General features: G+C 44.5%; 1 protein-coding gene across 3 annotated transcripts in view; it reads left to right on the forward strand.

The window, feature by feature from the left end:
- Window positions 1–381: 381 nt before the first annotated feature.
- The window catches only part of BRSK2 (BR serine/threonine kinase 2), a 615,416-nt gene continuing 596,973 nt past the window's right edge, over window positions 382–18,824 (forward strand). For all 3 annotated transcript variants that reach the window (XM_069223152.1, XM_069223151.1, XM_069223150.1), the window contains exon 1: window positions 382–596. In XM_069223152.1, coding sequence (XP_069079253.1) covers window positions 500–596 — 97 coding nt within the window. In that variant the 5' untranslated portion in view covers window positions 382–499. The remainder of the gene's footprint in view (window positions 597–18,824) is intronic.

The following is an 18,824-nucleotide window of genomic DNA, read 5'->3' on the forward strand; positions in this document are numbered from 1 at the left end:
TAGGGAGGGAGCCGGCAGCCTCCAATCAGAGCTGATCTTACAGCCCCTGCCAGGGACCGGCTGACGTCCCCGGCGCTGCGGGTAGGTTGGGGGTGGGGGGCGGGAGCGAGGGTCTGGCTGCTGAGCTCGTCCGCCTCAATGCCAGGGCTGCATCAGCATCATGATCTCCTCACCATAGCATCTCCCTGGACCCGCAGGATTTTTTTTTTATTTTTCTATTTTTTTATTCTTTTTGACTCCATCCTCGTTTGGAATTCCTTTGGAGCTCTAACTACGGTCTCTCCCCCCTGGGACAAAGAAGGGCAGAGGAAAGACCAGGACACCCCTGGGTCTAGGAGGGTTTTGCCGTGAGGACGCCGTCTCTTATCCGCATCCTTGGGATTTAGGAGTGGCAGGAATTGTGCCGGAGGATCTGGAATATTTTACAGGATTCACCCCCGCCCCCCCCCCCTCTCCGCTGCCACCTGTGCCGGAGGAAGAGACTGGGGGGGGCTGAGACATGACCTCCACGGGGAAGGAGAGCGGCGGTGGGGCGCCCCACGCTCAGTACGTTGGACCCTACCGGCTAGAGAAGACGCTTGGCAAAGGACAGACAGGTGGGTTCATGTCTAGCGGAGCGAACACCTCATGACTGGCGCCTCGCTGCTATAAGCAGGTGCCGGGCACCCTGTACCGACTGGAAGGTACCGGTGCTGCCTGGGGGGGTGAGGCGCAGCGAACACATGCACAGGAGGTGGGAGTCAATGGTCCTCAAAGAGGGGAAGCACTTGTGATTGGGAGGGGCATTGCTACTCAAACATAGGATCATTTGCGAATGAGCTGGGAGGGGCATGGTACCCAAAGACCGGGGGTATTGGAGGCTGAATACGAAGGAATCGAGCCTTGGTAAAAAAAAAATGTGGAAGGCGAATTAGTATAAGAAGCGAGGGCCACTAGGGTCCAAGGAGGGGACGATGCTAAAAGAGATGCGAGGTGGGCCTCGGTGAGAAAGCAAATGCTGGACGTTGCTGAAAGGCATGAGAAGGAATACTTTTCTCCAAGAAAGGGCATTTCCGAAAGGGTCGGTGGGACATTGGGGCCCAAAGTGTGGACATCGATCGAAGAGAATGGGTGATGCAAAGGCAGTTCAGATGGGAGGGGCGTGGTTTACAAAGATGTGGTATTTCTGAAAGAGAAAGGACATTGAGGAGAGAGATGGGAGTGACCCTGGTTGGATTGGAATGAGTTGGAGTGGGTTCTGGAGATGTGGGAGAGGCACAGGTACCCAAAGACAGGGGTATATGTGAGAAAGATCTGAGGATGCATTGCTGACAGAAAAGAGAGAGGGCACTTGTGTCCAAAAACACGTCATGAGAGAACAAGATGCCACATTGGTGCTCGAAGCCGAAGAACAGGGCTTGGAGAAAATTGGAAGTGGGGGTAAGAACCATTGGTGGTGTAGACAGGAGCCATCTGTGGTAGAGGTGGGCCAAGTGGTGCTGAACACTATGTCATGAGGTGATAAAAGCTTGGGCCATCGGTGCAGTGACCATCAGTGGTGTAGTAATGAGCTATTCGATTATAGAGGTCAGAGGGTGTTGTACACAGGGACGAGTTGTGGTGATGGTTAGCAACATTGATTCTATGGACTGGACAATTGGTGGTGTACACAAGGCCATCTATGGTGTAGGAATGGGCTATCACTGATGTGGACATGGCAATTTGTGGAGTTGAAAGTGTATATTGGTGGAGTGAGGTAAACAGTGATCACTGCTGGTGTAAACATTGCATTTGTGGTGTAGAGAGGGGGTGATGTGTGGTGTACAGAGAGGCCATTGATGGTGGAGTACAGACTCATTCGTGTCGGAGTTCATGGTCTTTGCTGTTTTAGACAGGATCTAATGAAGGGCAGAGAGTGGTAATTTGTGGCATTGGCTGGGACCATTAGCAGTGTGGGCACAGATCATTGGTGAATAAACATATATTCCGGTGCTTACATGAGCCATAGGTTTTGTGCACCTGCCCATTGGTAAGAGGGAAAGGGTCACTGATGCTGAAGACAGGTAATTGGTGGTCAAAACTGACATCCGGTTACCTAGACTAGGTTCACATCGCCGTGAAAGAGAGTACATAAACCCAATTTTAAGGGGCCCCCGTGTACGTGTTACAAAGAGTCTCTGTTCCTTGGACAGAGGATTAGACTAGTCCACTGGATGTGACATTTATTTGAAACATAAAATACCTTTATTTAAGTGATGGTGGCTTGTAGCGCTTCGAGGCAGATGGAATCAGGGCCTGAAACGTATACCTACATAAAAAGAATTACTGCGCGGGACCCTTAGTTGCCTGAAGATATATTTTCGATGGGGATCGGCTAAGATCACATTGACACTTTACCCAGAAACGACAGTTCTTACCGTGGAAGTAAAGCATCTGTGTCTGAGGGCAGCCAACCACGTGGGGTCACACAAAAGGTTCATGCTGTCAGGAGAGTGGGTGTTGATGCTTTAGGGTAGGGAATGCAGAAAAAGGCCTGATATCGAGGGTATGTCTGCTGAGGGCAGGAGGGGACTCTCTCCAAAACCAGGATGCGCAAGTACCCGGATAGCAAATGCACAAGTGCACCGAGTGACAAAAGACACACTTGCGTCGATTGCAGGTGTGCTATCTGTGCCGAAGGTCACAAATAGTGTCTTTTTCTAGTGAAGCGACACCAGTGTCCAACGATGTAAGTAATATCCACACAGTACTTTGTCTAAATCTTAGTTTTACTTCATCGCCTTTTGATGTAGTTCTGTGAATTTACTCCCCCCGTTTCGTGTCTCTGAACAGTGGATATTCTCCGTTTTAATCCGATTATGATGAGAAAATGAGTATCTCGTTTAATGCCATCACACACGGACAAACTCCCCGTGTCTGTTTCCTGCGCAGTTTAGACTTTTTCACTCACGGGTGAAGGGTAGGGTAGAAGAAGATATGGAATTCCGTGTGCTCTCCTGTTTTTGCGGAGCGGTAGTGCCCACCAACTGGTCATATCCTGTTCTGTAATGCGTGCTATCTATCCAGCATCCTCCATGGCCCGAAGTGTCCTGGGGTTACGGGTTTCCAGGAACAGGTGCAAGAGAGGGGTCTGGCTTCCCCCTACCAAGAGGACAGGGCTGGTACCATTAGACAGGTGAAGGGACAGTCCGTTTTTTTTATTTATTTTTTTATCCGAAGGTGCTACGTGCAGGGACAGGCTTCTGTATCAGCGGTGCTAGGCAGCAAACGTGACCAGCTGCATGGACAGGTCTTTGTATCCTCAGTTTGAGGGTTCAATAAGAAGGAGGATTAGTCAGCCTGAGGCCCCTCTTTATTCAGATTGCGTGGCTTGGGATATTAGAAAGGGGCGGGGTCTGGGCAGACCTCTTTGTACCAAGCGGAGGTGCAGGTCTGCTGTCTCCACAGTGTCAGGGAGTAAGGGCTGGGTTAGCCTCGAGGAGGGACAGGCCTCTCTGCTTCACCCTGGCTGTGAGGATTAGGCGAGGCGGGGGCGCAGCAGTAGGCCTTCTGTTTCCGCAGTACCAGGGAAGGGGCTGGGCTGCTAGCCGGGAGCTGGGGCAGGCCTGTCTGCACCCAGACGCCGCAGGCCTTGGGGATTAGGCAGGGGCACGGGTCGGTCTTCTGTTTCCACAGTATCTGACAACTGGGCCGGGGATTAGCCCGAGCGGGTGCCGTAACCAAGGTGTCATAATTGCAGCTCGAGACGTGTAAACTGGGTTTGAGGGTAGGGACCACCGTCCCAATAGACTGGGGAAGGGGTGGATGCAAGTTGGATTGTAGGGGGTTAGTTTGCAGCGTGTGTACAATCACTTCACAAACCCATGTTCCTCTAGGGTAGATCGATGTACAACTGGGTATTTTGGTAGCTGCCGCCAGGCTCTGAGTCGAATGATATACCACAGTCCTCGCCTGTACTACAGATCCGCAGGCCCAGTAGCCTGGGGACTGTCTCTGCACCCCAATGAAAAAGAACAAACAATATCTGTGCCCGGAGAGGGAGGGGGATTGTGGGCTCTTTGAGGGACCAGATGATGGAAGTGTAAACCATTGTGTGTTAAGTGTGAAAGCAAGGCCCACCTGCCCTCCCCCATCTGCTGCTCTGAGAGGATTGAATAGGCCGCCTGCTCCCAGCTGCCGCTTCTCCGCATCGCCCTCTGTGCGCTCTCTGCGGGCAAACCGAGCTCCGAGGCCGGCTTAGTCGCGGGTAAAGCACCAACCAGTTTCTCCATCATTGCGCTTGCTTGCACCGCTTAACTTCTTTCTATAAACCGAGCTGAGCTCCCAGCTTTCTCCATCTTTTCATAGAAAAGGCCCGCATTGGATCAGCGACGGAGGAGCGTCCCCTGGGACATCCCAGGGTCTGTTATGGCACCCAGTGAACTTCTGCCACGGGGGTCCCACCATGGGGGACAGTACCAGCCAGGAACACCGTTTAAAATCCTTGGTATACTTTATGCCAGACGGGAGTATCTTGTAACCGCCAGGAGCACTTTGTCAGCAGAGGGTCCCCTTCGTTAGGCCGACGTGAGAGTCGTGCACAATCATTGCCTGCTGAGGGATACCGAGTGCACGTCAGATCAGGGCCTTCTTTCTTTGTTGCGCGTGTGTTCCACGGTCGTGCCCATGATCATTTCTCCATCCGCAGTGAGGCTGCCTGGGCTGCATGTTCTTGCTATCGAATAATTTTCAGCTCCAGTGTGCAACCGGATTGTACTGAGTTGGTACCCGCGTGGCGGTACCAGGTGCTGCTGCTGTTCAAGGGGTCGTAACTGAAGTATTTCATCCACGTTGTTGATTACGTCACATATGTGGGTCTACATGCCCCAGGGGCTTCGCCACAAATTTTGGCCTACATGCCCAGATGCATCCACCACCAACAAAGACGATTCTGCACTTTCAAGACACTGCCCCTACAAACCTTCAGTCTGCTCCAGACATTCAGTTGTTGATAACCCTATCAAAGGATTACTTAGCCCACCAACACCAACAATGTACTCACAAACATTTTCCCAGGGACCAAAAAGGATGGTCTGGGGTACGACTGAGGGTCGCATTGATGCCAGCAGGATGGAAGTTGTGAGAGAGGTGGAGTGTGAGTGTGCTCAGGGGAAGCAAAGCATTTGTAAGGTGCGGACTGTGAGTTGTTGGGGTTCCTTTGAGGCTTGCATTCCGTACTGCCTCTTAATCAGTGCTTAATTTGTAAATAAAGAGGTGCCGGTCCTCAAAGCCCTTCTCTTAAACAAGAGACTGCTTTAATTAAATCTGCCAGCACTGAATACTGAGGCAGCGTAATCCTGAAGCCGTCTCGGGCCTCTTCAATCCATTTACGGCCACCCCTGCCCCTTCAGCTCATCCTGCAACTTTCTACTTTCTCCCTTTATGACACTTTTTAGTTTTTCCTTCTTCCGTCTTTCTCATATGTGCCTTTTGTTCGCAGAAATTGCTTGAGGCTGAAGAATAAGCCCCGGCCCTCACAATTAAGTGCCGGTGCTCAGCACCGGAAAAACAACACAAATTAAGCACTGCTCTTAATTAAGATCTCTAGTCTGTAGAAGAAACAGATGTGACAATAATGTGTTTTGCTGTATCTGAGTTACTGAGAGTACTGCACCCTGGAGGAACCCCTCTCTGCTTGCTATGGGTATCTTTGGCAAAATAAGCGTTCAGAGGAAGTAACTTGATTCTTAAATTGGACAGAAATAGAATCTCAGGCTTCACAATCTTTTTATACATTTAGCCTCTTATCTGAAAACATTGGGGGTGATTAGATACCTGCTTAGTAAGGTAAGGAGTGCAATAAATAATCGTTGACAAAGACCCACCACCATTATGTGATGTAGGTGAACAAGTAAATAAAAAGTTTATTGTTTAGTTCAATCAATCAATCAGTGTTTTTGTAGAGTGCCCTACCACCCGTGAGGGTCTCAAGGTGCTGAGGGGAGGGTGGCGTGCTGCTACTGCTCAAATAGCCAGGTTTTGAGCCGCTTCCTGAAAGTCAGCAGGTCTTCGGTCTGTGGCAGGGGTAAGGGAAGGGTGTTCCAAGTCTTGGCGGCGAGGTGGGAGAAGGATCTGCCTCCGGTAGTCGCTCTTCGGATGCGGGGGACGGTGGCGAGGTCGGCTGAGCGGAGTTGGCGGGACGGGGTGTAGAAGGTGAGCCGTCGGTTGAGGTAGGCAGGGCCGGTGTTGTGGAGCGCCTTGTGTGTGTGGGTGAGGAGCTTGAAGGTTATCCTTTTGTTGATGGGGAGCCAGTGTGGGTCTCTCAGAAGGGGAGTGATGTGGCTGTGGCGGTGGGCATCGAGGATCAGGCATGCGGAGGTGTTTTGTATGCATTGCAGTCGTTTGAGGAGTTTGGCCGGGGCACCTGCGTAGAGGGTGCTTCCATAGTCAAGTTTTCTGCTGACGAGGGTTTGGGTGACTGTTCTTCTTGTATCTGTGGGGATCCATTTGTAGATCTTGCAGAGCATGCGGAGGGTGTTGAAGCAGGATGAGGAGACAGCGCTGAGTTGCTTGGTCATAGAGAGTGTTGAGTCGAGGATGACACCTAGGTTGCGTGTGCAGTTGGTGGGTGTTGGGGCTGCTCCCAGAGCGGTCGGCCAGGGGTTGGCGCCGAGGATGAGGACCTCCGTCTTATCTGAGCTCAACTTCAGTTTGCTGTTCCTCATCCATTTGGCGACGGCCTTCATTCCTTTGCGGAGGTTGGATTTGGCAGTGAGGGGGTCCTTGGTGAGAGAGAGGATCAGTTGGGTGTCGTCGGCGTAGGAGATGATGTTGAGGTTGTATAGCCGGGCGACGCAGGCGAGCGGAGCCATGTAGACGTTGAATAGTGTAGGGCTGAAGGACAAACCTTGGGGAACGCCGCAGATGATCTTGGAGGCTTCGGAGCAGAAAGGGGGGAGGCGAAGAGGAAGGAGGTGGTCCACTCTAGAGCTTTGTCCTGGATCCCTGCGTTGTGGAGGCATGTGTGTAGGATGCGGTGGCAGACGGTGTCGAAGGCGGCAGAGAGGTCCAGGAGGATGAGGGCCGCAGTTTCGCCGTTGTCAAGCAGGGCACTGATGTCGTCGGTGGCGGCGATGAGGGCGGTTTCGGTACTGTGGTTTCTGCGGAACCCTGACTGGGATGGGTCCAGGATGTTGTTTTCTTCGCGGTAGTGGGTCAGTTATCTGTTGACGATCTTCTCGATGACCTTGGCCGGGAATGGGAGCAGGGAGATGGGGCGGAAGTTCTTGAGGTCTCTCGGGTCCGCCATGGGTTTCTCTAGTTAATTAAAACCGTAACAACATATAAAATTAGAAAAACAAAAATCAAATACATTAATTCATCAACAGACCAAGAAAAAGCCCCCCACTAGATTAATATGAGACTATGCTAAAAGAACTATCTTTGATTTGCATCCTTATCAATTTCAAATCCCACAAGTTCCATATATGTATATACATTTCTCATATTACAACATAGAAAAGCTTAAGTTAAAGTTAATCATAAATCATTCATAAATAAAAACATGTTAATAACATGCTAACCAAACACTGTGATCTAAAAATTCCATGTATCTCTCTCTCTCTCTCTCTCTCTCTCTCTCTCTCTCTCTCTCTCTCTCTCTCTCTCTCTCTCTCTCTCTCTCTCTCTCTCTCTCTCTCTTTCTCTCTCTCTCTCTCTACATATATATATATATATATATATATATATATATATATTTGTTATTACAATTTACCTAATCTTTCAGATACGACCAGGCTGTGCCCTTAAAATAAAATGTAATAGCTATTATCTCTGTTACCCACAGTGTAAACTTAACACTCTTTATTTTCAAACCGGGCTCAATGCATAACACTGATCGCTCCTGCTTAATTCCGGCAACCAAAGCAAGTATTATTAAAGTGCGAGAACCAGAAAAAAGTGCAGAGTGCCAGACAAACTCTGAGGATTAAGTTGTTTACAGTGACAGAGAGCACCTATTCAAGACTATTGTCTCTTTGTTGCATAAATACAATGTAAACGTAACACTCCTCATTGTTAAGCAGGCCTCAATGCATAGCATTCATCACACCCTCTATATGCCAACAACCAAACAAGCATTAATAAAGTGCAAGTGCAAGTGCTAGGTGCCAGATAGACTCTAGAAGATAACTTGCTTAAGGTGACAGGGAGGCTTTTTAAGACTCTGCAAACATCCCTCAACATTTTTTTTTTTTTTTTTTACAGTTAGCTGAGGATGCAACCCACTTAAGCATGCCACAATTGCATTCTGACATTTCCTGATCCATATCAGGAAAGACGGGAATCATTCAGTAACTTCTCAACCCCTCAGCTCTTTGCAGATACACACTATGTGCAACAAAGATTCGGATTTATACTTGCATATCCTGCAATGTAGGGCTTCAGAGCCATGCAAACGGCTGTATTTGTAGACTTTTAGGGGAATGATTTCACACCCCAACCTAAATAGGTCTTATTAGGTGGACAAGACAATGACGGCTCATGCCAAACTCAAACTAGATGCTTTACTCTGGATCAGCTCAAGATCTTCTATCCCAAAACAAGCTGAGCCTTGATGTGGCTTCTGTGTGCAGCTTACGCTCTAATCAAATGTGCCAAGAAATAAAGACAAAGCATTAACCTTTGATGTAAAATAAAAGATTAAAAAAATACCAATCTACCGACTGAGTAGTATTATGTGAAACCAGAAACTCTGGGATCAGTCCTAGCATCCACACTGGACAAAATTGTGTAATTTTAGGCAGTTGTTTTATTTCACCTTACCTAATTTTTCTTCATTATCACACGATTGTACCTTGAAATACTCAAGTTCAAGATGTGCCCTGCACAAAAAACTTCCCTTGTGTTTTATTTAAAAGACTATAATGTTATGTCATGTGTAAAAGCAACCTAGGTCACTTAGTGGGTGCACATGACAACTGACTTGTCTCTTAGTTCATCAACAGCATTGTCGTCAGAGATGGGAAGGGGGCATGAATGTTTCTTAGTTCATGTTTGAAAACTATCAAAACTATTAGATGCCGCTCAATGCTATTACCTAATCTGATGTACCAAGGAGACACACGTCCATGTGTTAGAGAAATACACTTTTGTATTTTTAAGTTACTTTAACATATGCTTACATGTTTGTTTCTCAATGTCTCTGAACATGAAAGTGTTCCTAAAGATAAGTGGTGCAGGACACCATTTGTGCTCCTTTTTCTTTACTTAAGTTAATTTGTAAAACAATGCTTGCTCATTTGTTGGCAGGAGTTTACTTGACTCTACACTAAGTGTTATTCATCAGGGGGCCACCTGTAAAAGTCAGTTGGGCCACAAGTGCCCCCGGCCCATTCAGTGAGAAACCCTGGTATCTCAGAAAATTGCCCAGCATCTCAAAGATTAGTATTGTTTTTTCGAAACACCCACTGGCCCTCATATCTCAAAATTTAATGCAAGTAATACCGTCCAAAGGTCATCTAAGCCCCCAACATCTCAAAAGGTAGAAAAGGTAAACCACCCCAAATTCAACTGAGCCATGAAACCTCAGTCATTAGTATAGATGATCCCCACGAAGATGCTACTGGCGAAAACTGCTTTGCAGGTGAAGAAATTATAACTCTCCCTATTCTGCAACTGCATATAAACTCTCTCAACTACTGTGTAGAATCGTTGTTCTGGGTAACTTCTTTTCATGCTGAAATTGCATCTGCTCTAGAGACCATGGTTGAGGTAAGCGATCTCAAGGCCATTAGACTGTAAGTCCTAGACATTTGGTACTGTCCATAATCACACTCTAGATATCTGATTCCATATTACTGTACAAAATCCCTTTTACAGATGTAGGTGGGGGAAACGCCTTTCAAGTTTAAAAAAGTAGCCTTTCCTGAGATCTTATTGTAGACCACTCTTTTAGAGTTCCAGGGCTCCTACCTCTTTGTGGTATGGGTTTTGTGTTTGTGAGTTAAATGCTCGCTTACTGATATGCATGTGTCTGAGAAACATGCAGGTTCAAAGTTCGAATCGGGCAAGAAGAAATCAGCCTTTTTTTTTGTACTGCATTTTTAAATTTGAAAAAAAGTATTACGTTGGGTAATAGAAACTTCTGTTATTTGCAGTGCTTAGAAATGGAAAAATCTACAGCGATGGTTCCCAACCTGTGTTCCGGGGACAAAGCCTCCTCAGCGGGGTCCATGACTGCTGAGAAAATTGAATAATATTAACAGATTTATAAAGCATATATAAAGTGGCTAACTGTAAAATAGAAAATTACATTTTAAAACATACTGTAAATGTCTAGGAATTTGCAATTGGATGCCAAAAATTAAATTAGTATCCTCAGATTGATTCGTGGGGGCACTGCAGGTGCATCAAACAGAATACAGTATGGACAATGTGTGGCTTCAATTGAAAGGTTCCAACATTCCTAATTTGTTATTTCTATTTGATTGCAAATTGAATACAATGTGTTATAATTTGTGCATGTGTTTGATGGAATGCTTGTTTCTTTATTGTTTTGAGGTTCTATTAATCCTCAATGTTTAGGCCGGGGCCACCTGCTCCAGTAATGACACAGTGGGTCCCGGGATAACAATAATGATTCAGTGGGGGTCCCCGGTTCCAGTAATGATAAAATGGGGGACCACAAAAGTCAAAAGGTTGAGAACCACTGATCTACAGCATTGGGAACTCACCAAGACAAGGTAGTTATGGCTAAGTGAAATGTTGTAGATAACCTTGTTGAAGGCCTTGCAGTCCATCATCTCTTGAGTTAATAGTGGCATGGAACCCTTTTCAGTGCCCTATGAAGCACGCCAAATGGATACATTGCAGTAGGTAACCTTTCAGTATGCAACCATCTCCTACCTCCTTGACACATCGCTAATGTACATAAATATTATAAACGTCTGAAGACCTCATCTCCTTTGGAGACACTGTGAAAGGCCACAAATGTACCCTCTTGCACATTAACCAGTGCAAGGAATGAAGAGTCTGGCTCCTCCAGAGATTCTGCTTCATAGAACCTCAAGGCCTATTGCAGAGATGTTGGTCTTACAAAACCTTCCTCACAGCCCAGAAACCTATAATTTCAGAAGCATGTGTGAGTATCTTGGCAAGAGAGGCACAGACGTCAATTCACCAAAATCCCAGGGGTAGGAGAAAGTGACATAATACACCCTTTTACCTTCCCTTTCATGCGTGTACACCGCACCCCCATAATTATGAGGACCGGCTATTGACCGTAATGAAGTGTGTATTTACTATTCTAACTCCACGCGTGCTTTGATAGTTGGGAAGGTTATAAAGCGGACCGAGGCAAATATAATTGCTCTTTTAGTTTTTTATACACTCGCTCAAAACTACTTAAACACACTACGGGGACCGGTCTTCACATGGATAGTGTTTGTCTTAAACTGACAGTGTTTACCCACGCTATGAGGACCAAACCAGTCCTCACAGTGTGTGCTATACATGCCAATAGGAAGCACACTTGGATTTCACTTTTCTGAATGAAAAACCTTCAATTAGCTTTTTCTTGCCTGATTGTAATGATTTAGTAATTTTCGGTCTAGCAATAAGTTGTTGGAAGTAGGTTGGTCATTTACACAATTACGCCCATGAGCGAGACATTACAATTTAAAATCAGTCAACCTAGCCTCTGTCAACCAGTGGACTCTAGTAAACATTGATGATCTGAGATCCAGTTTTTTCCAGTTGTGCATCAGGTAGTCTGCTTTATTTTGATTGTGTTGTTGCTTGATCTCGTTGCATGCTGGAAAGAAATTATACTGTAAGTTGGCATACTACGTTCTTGTGATCATGCAAAAGTAGGGTCTGCAGGAATTGAGGCAGTGATCAGTGTCGTCTCCATTTTGTGTGTGCATACTTGGTGTCGCCTACACTTGGAAGCCCACTGGCATGCTGATGAGGTCACTCCTTAAGCCAGAGCACCAGCTGGATGTCACTTGTGTATCTTTGGAAATCTAAATTGTATGCTCTGATAAGCTGCAGTCAGTGCCTGAAAACAGGCACTGTACACAGAAGGGGGAGGCCGAGCCCAATGGGACCTTGTTGGGGCGAGTTTTATTAAGACTGGACAGAAAGGATTCTAGTTGGTCTCATTGAGACAGAAGGGTAGTCAATCCCTGCCTTCCCTGAGAGCCTTGTGGCTCTCTGCAGACGTATCATTAATTGCTCACAGTTCATGGTAGCAAAGGCATCTGACAGGTCCAGGAGAATTGGGATAGCCAGTTAAAAAACATCAGTTTGCCACTACAATCCTTCTGTTTCTTTAACTATGACAGCTTTTGTCCTGTGAGCTGCCAGGATGCCTGACTAGTTTCTTTCTAGCAGCATGTTAACAGGCTCCTTACCAAATTGTGTATCAGTTTGCACGTAATGGGCGAGTTGAAAATAAGAGGGCAATTGAAAGGGTTGCCTGGCACATTGGGCTTCTTCAGCACTGGGACTATCACTGCATGTTTTAGAACAAAGGAAACTAGTTCACCATTGAAGGGCTTGTTGATCATTCCAGCCAGAATCACAGTTAATGTCTTAGGTGATATAAATCGTATTTCAGTGATGGAGATTAAACGTATGCCTCGTCCGTCATACATATTCTCATCGGAATATGTAAAGAAATAAGTTATTTCCTCTGATTTTTGAAAATGGGTTTGGAGACTTAAAGGATTTATGATTTCTTTAAACCTTTTAAACAGCTTAACAGTGTTCCTATTGGGCTCCACAATTAACTTTGAATATTAACACGTTTTGGATGAAAAGTGGCTGTACTTATCCCTCACTAAGCTACTCCACAGGCAGCCGGCCCTGCTTTCTTCACAACTTTCTCCATTTTAGGTGCCAGCTTTCTACTTAATTTCCTCATTAACTGTGGGTAAAGAGCTAATCGTGTTTGCTCTCTTTTGAGTACAACGTGCCCTTCTTGGAGGAGGAGGGCCAGGAAGGTAAAATTCCAGGAGGTTTAAGGGGGTAAATAAGGAGAACCTTTATGGAGCCTCCTCCATAAGTCTTGTTTATATTGCTCTTTTTGAGGCCTGGAGTGCCGCGTTTACACGCACCAATGTAGAAAACCCTTTTCAATGCAGTGTAACGTTCCAGCTCAGGAGAACCTTTCAAGGTGCAGGATTTACAGATTTCAGGGAGATTTGCTCTAGGTTACCCACCAAGGCTCCGCGCTCCTTCCTCAGTTAGACCTGGCTCTTCCACAGACCTGTTTTTAAGGAGGGTTTCATTTGCTTTTCTGCATTGTTGCTACCATTTTCTATTTTCACTGCTTGTGTATTTTTTATTTCTGTAGTTCCCTTAGCTTTCTGAGTACTAAATTAATCACTAGGCCGGGATGTTTGGGCATGCATCACAGGGAAAGGTGAGAAACACTGCTGGTCATAGCACCTTAAGAAATGTATTGTCATGGGCACAGAATGGAGTTTTTAAGGGTGCACAGAAATTATTGGAGTCCAATTATTGCAGTCCAATATTACAAACATGTATATACAGGAAGGGCTATGTGGATGTACATTACTATGGAAATAAGGCTCTTTACCATACAAACTCATAACGTCATTTGGTGTTTCATAAGAGACAGACACAGACTGGCGCTGTTTATTGAGGCGTTATTAAGATGTGATGATTCAATCAAATGAGAGCTGGGCTGGTGGCTCGGTGGATTAATGCATCCACTCCAACGATCTATGTGTGTCTTCTTGGCCGCATGTTGGCATCCCATCAGGTCCACTCAGCTTCCCATCCTTCTGAGGTTGATAAGATGAGTACCACTGAAGTGGTTAACAATATACGTCTAATATTGCAGTGTGGTTTGAATGTGCATTTTATAAATACACATCATGTTTTGTTTCACGTGCCTCATTAAATATAAAGCATCCTCTCCAAATACACACTTACAATGAGATCAGAGCCTTTTCCCCAGAAGAAAAATCCCAACCAATGTCTGCAGTTCAGTGACTATAGCGTGATGATAAATCTTGCACCATTGACAATAGAATTGAATAACTCATGTAGACATTGACATATGATATACCTTCAAGCATAGGAGGCACCCTATACTGGGTTCACTTATTTATATTGAATGAGACGCATTTATCACTCATGAACCAGCAATCCAACATTTCCCTAAGTGAAGGAAATATTACTCAATGCACATTGACTTGACTCTCTCATAGACAGTGGTTGTGCAACCCTGTACTGAGACACTTTTTGTCACAGATATTCCTGGTAGTACTTTCTCACTACTCTCCCTAATGTCCAATGACTTGTGGTCGCTTTGACGACTAACATGGAATCACTGAGAAATGACAACTCTTCCAACCACATGCCATCACTTTCAGCATCTAATAAAGTATGGGCTATTGGAGTGGACAGCCCTTCCACTGTAAGGTATGGCCCTTCGTGCTTACTGGCTTTTAAGCAGTATTGTATGACTTTTGTCATGCTGACTATTTACTCATAATCCACGCATCCCGAAAGCACATATTATTGACAATACTGGCAAATCCTTAGCCCATGAGTTGTGACCTCTTTTATCATCCGTTTGTAACTATTAAGAACCGGCCACTTAAACAAACCTATATCCTGCGTAACTAATACCAGGGTAATGGTCGCTAAAAGAAGTGGAATTATGTACGTCTACATTTTGTTTTTAATAAAACACAGATAGCAACTTTACTTTCAGAATGCTGGGTGAATATTACACCTACGTCTTAGCTCCTGCTTTGCTTACAAGCAATATATATATCCATGCAACTTCAACCAAAGAGACTTGAGAGATCACAGCTGCCAACCTCGGCCTTATTTGGAGTTTGGTGGATGTAGTAAATCCGCCAGAAAGCTGCTGGTGCCCCGTCTGCCCTATTTTGAGTGTGTAGGGCCTCTAAATAAGGCTCGTAGACTTATCAGAGGCCTCATCTATATTAAATAACTTTCACCAGAACCATCAGTGACTCTCACCTCCCAAGACATCGTGTGAAACCAGATTCTTATGTTAAATGCATGCTCACCTTCTTAGCAGGGTTTCAGAGTGGATCCCGAGAGTATGGCTGTGCAGTTGACAATTCTGGGTACGGGCACGGGGAAGGCACTTTACCCTCTCCAGTGCATGAGGGCATCACCAATTCTGCAGGGAATGATGATCATGTGGGAATGTTCACACTGGACACAGAAAATGTGTCATTTGCTCCTCATCTCTGCCCCTTTCCCATAGGCTAATGAGGTTTGGGAAATAACTAGCTTTTTTAGTAGCTTGGGAACACGTCCGTTCAATTGCTAAGTAACGTTACAGGCCAGTCTCTTGAAGCCAAAGGAAAATAATCAGGTTGGACTCATTTGATTGTTGGTTAAGATAGCTGTAATTAATCAACTGATCTAATTGCCAATTTTTTTTTGTGTTATGGTGACAAGAGGCATTGATTCGTGGACTACATTCACAGAAAAAACATCGCTCAAATAGTTTTGTGAATCATTTTCTGCCAATGTTTTTTTCCAGGAAAAAGTGGATCGGGCAGAGGCTGTAATCAACAAGCACTGATGGAGCCAATAACCCTTTGAGACCCATTGGCATTGCCAGTGGTCTTAGCAATATGTTATCATATATACATTGCAATGTTTACTTCAAATTTGTTAACATTTGTAAACTTTCTTTGCTTTAGTTCTTCCTGACACAGTCTTTGTTTACATGCATTAAAAATAAGCCAGGAATCATCTCAGAAAGGCATCTGCCACCTTATTCTCCATCAAGGATATAACTTATCTATCATGTACAAGTGCACCTGACTCTGGAAACATCAATGATGAGTAACACCCGATAGCCCATTGAACTAAGTGCATTTGCCATGAAAGTGCAGTACAGTTTAAGGAAAGTATATCGTATTGTGGTAAATTGTGTTAAATGTTGAATAAATTATGCGAGCAACATATCATAGAGTGGTACCCCAAATGGTGTTGCCACAAGTTCAACAGGGATTTGTTATTTTGCCTGGGCCTTCTCTGCCAAAATGTATTATATGGGTTGACAGTTTCCATTGCAGAATCCTCATGTATGGTTTCAATGTACAGAGATAGTGATGCCATGTCCCCCACACAAGACCTTGAGTATGTGTAGTTTCACCTAGTTTTAGACAAGTATTATCAGGGCCACTGAAATTATACAATTATGTGGCTGCAGCTATTTCAGCATAATTATGTATTTGATGTGTTAGTCACATGATCCATTATCTGCTGTAAAAGTTGATGATGATGATTCTAGCTCAAACAGATCAAAAGCTACTAAAACCTGTCAACACACATTGCCATGCAGGGAAAGGCCTGACACTAAGGTTTATTGGTCACCTTTCAATTCCCTATTGCTGTATTTGAGTGTTAAACTGTTACTGATGGGGTGGAACCTTTGCTCAGGCAGTGTAAAAAAGATAAAGTAATGTCGTAATACTATCACTAAATGTTCCGCATTACGCTGCATTATTGACCTTTTCTTGCCACACAATTTAATCAATCGTGCCACATAATTCTGTACTCCCATGTCCCATAATTCCAGTAGCCCTGGGTATCAGCATTTTTTTTTATTACTTGTGTAGCATACCAGTAAAAACAGGTCTCTCAGCAATGTACCAATGAGTCATGCATAGTTTAGCAAAAGGCTAAAAAGTCACAGTGGCATTATATTGACATATCCTTTTATGTGGTAAGGATGAGATAGAGCATCAAAAGATTATGGGTAAGGTTTTGGTAATTGTGGAGTAACATGGCGTTGCCTTTGGAGATGAGAATGCACATAGAATCAGTGGGAGGTAGATCATTTGAGCCATTCCATTTCAGTTGGCGGGATTAAACTAATACAGGGTTTAATGGAGTCAATTGAGAAAGGCCCTAACCCTACTGATAGGGACCATCCTTGTGTTTTTTGGGGCATCACCACATTTTATTGAAGTGTCATTAATGTCCAAAAAGGGGAACACTTAATGAATGGGAAAGAGATTCAGTTGGTGCAAAGGCAAGGCATTTTTGAGCAGGTAATATATGAAATTGCCAATGCTCAATATTTCACATCATTTGAATCTTGAATATAGTGTCATCTCCGTTAATGCTAGTGCATATGGGTGCAAATTTTGGACTGTATTGTCACAGCTGAGGGAAGGAACAGAGAACGAGGTAGCTGTTCTGAGGGACAAAAGTTTCACTTCCTTAGGAGGGTTACTTTCAGAATTTATCAAAATGACTACAGTTTTCTGTGGTGAGAAGAATGACTTTTTTAAGAGGCATTGCTTGCAAGACTATGTTTGTCAGCTAAGTCAGTGACAGATAATAGTGGCTAACTTCTGTCATGGCAGTCATCGATATTGTGCCCTGATTGGTCGCTTAAGAGGTGTAATGTTACATCTGAGTGTGAGTAATGCTGTCGATATAGTGTGGATGAAATTCACTCAGAAAAAAATGGCAGAGGGGAAGAGAAGTGTGGTTTCCATAAATAGGTTTGCATTGATGTGGGAGCCTTAGGGTGTTAAAAGAAACTGGGTCATCAGTATGTGGTGTTTTTGTGCTCAAACTGAATATGTCTAGGAAACTTTGGGTCAATGGAGGTTCATGGATATCCTGGGCAAAAATATGCACAAAATGGGTGAACAATAAAATAGTTGTGTATGGTGGTGGAATGTTATCAGTTGGGCATCGGAAGGCCCGGAGGATATACCCAAGTTGAAGACCATTACTTTGATCATGTGGTGTTCATTGTTAATTCTTTAAGTTTGCTGGATATGTGCACACATTTTTATGTCTATTGCTCTGGGCTTTGGTGTTATTGTGTATATGTTTGTTAAAGTGAAACTGTGTGTGTGTGTTTAATGGAAGGACAGATTGTCCTGTTGGTCTTGGGAGGAGCTGGTGGCATGAATGGATGTAGAGGGGATTAGCTTTCCAACATATCATCTTCAGCTTTGCAACATCTAATCTTCAATACATTATTGAAACCTGTTGTAATATGTCTTAACCTCTGCATGAAGACTCATTCATTAAAACACCATAGTTTCATTATTTGCAAATGCACCATGTGTCCATATACTTAACATCTCAAATGGTCCAGGGATCTTTATACCAATACTTCAGAACCCTAGTTTACAGCCTTTCTCATGGAGAGCAGTTAAGCTAACGAATGGCCCTTCTTACTGGAGACGTTGCTTGTAGCATCTTTTAACCTATCATAAACTACAGATAAACTGGATTATGTCAATGGCCTCTACCATGGATCATCTCTATCTGTTATGAAAAAACTACAACGTATCCAGAATTCTGCAGCCAGGCTACTATTACATGTAAATCCGCAAGCCCACATCTCCCCTGCCTTGAGAGCACTACACTGGTTACCTGTTGCCAGAAGATGCACTTTCAAGCTGCTTTGTATTACCCACAAAGCTATACATGGAACAGGACCGCTTTTTATCAGAAACAAAATAACCAAATACATCCAACAAAGAAACCTCCGCTCAAGATTGGCACCCCGCCTTAGAACACCACCATACAAGAAAAAGACTATAGGTGGTACATCCTTCTCCGTTCAAGCAGCCAAACTATGGAATTCGTTACCCCCAACTATAAGAGCCACAGATAACTTTCTTGTCTTCAGAAAACTACTCAAGAGTTGGCTCTTTCCTTCATAACCACCATATTCAAACAACTATGAATTGCATATGCCTATGTTGATAAATATTTTTTTCAGATTATGTGTATTTTTCTTGTTATGTATAGTTTCTATAGAAAATATGTATTACTACTATGTCATAACAATAAAATACACACACACT

Source organism: Pleurodeles waltl, chromosome 3_1, assembly GCF_031143425.1.
Source record: "Pleurodeles waltl isolate 20211129_DDA chromosome 3_1, aPleWal1.hap1.20221129, whole genome shotgun sequence".
Taxonomy (NCBI): domain Eukaryota; kingdom Metazoa; phylum Chordata; class Amphibia; order Caudata; family Salamandridae; genus Pleurodeles; species Pleurodeles waltl.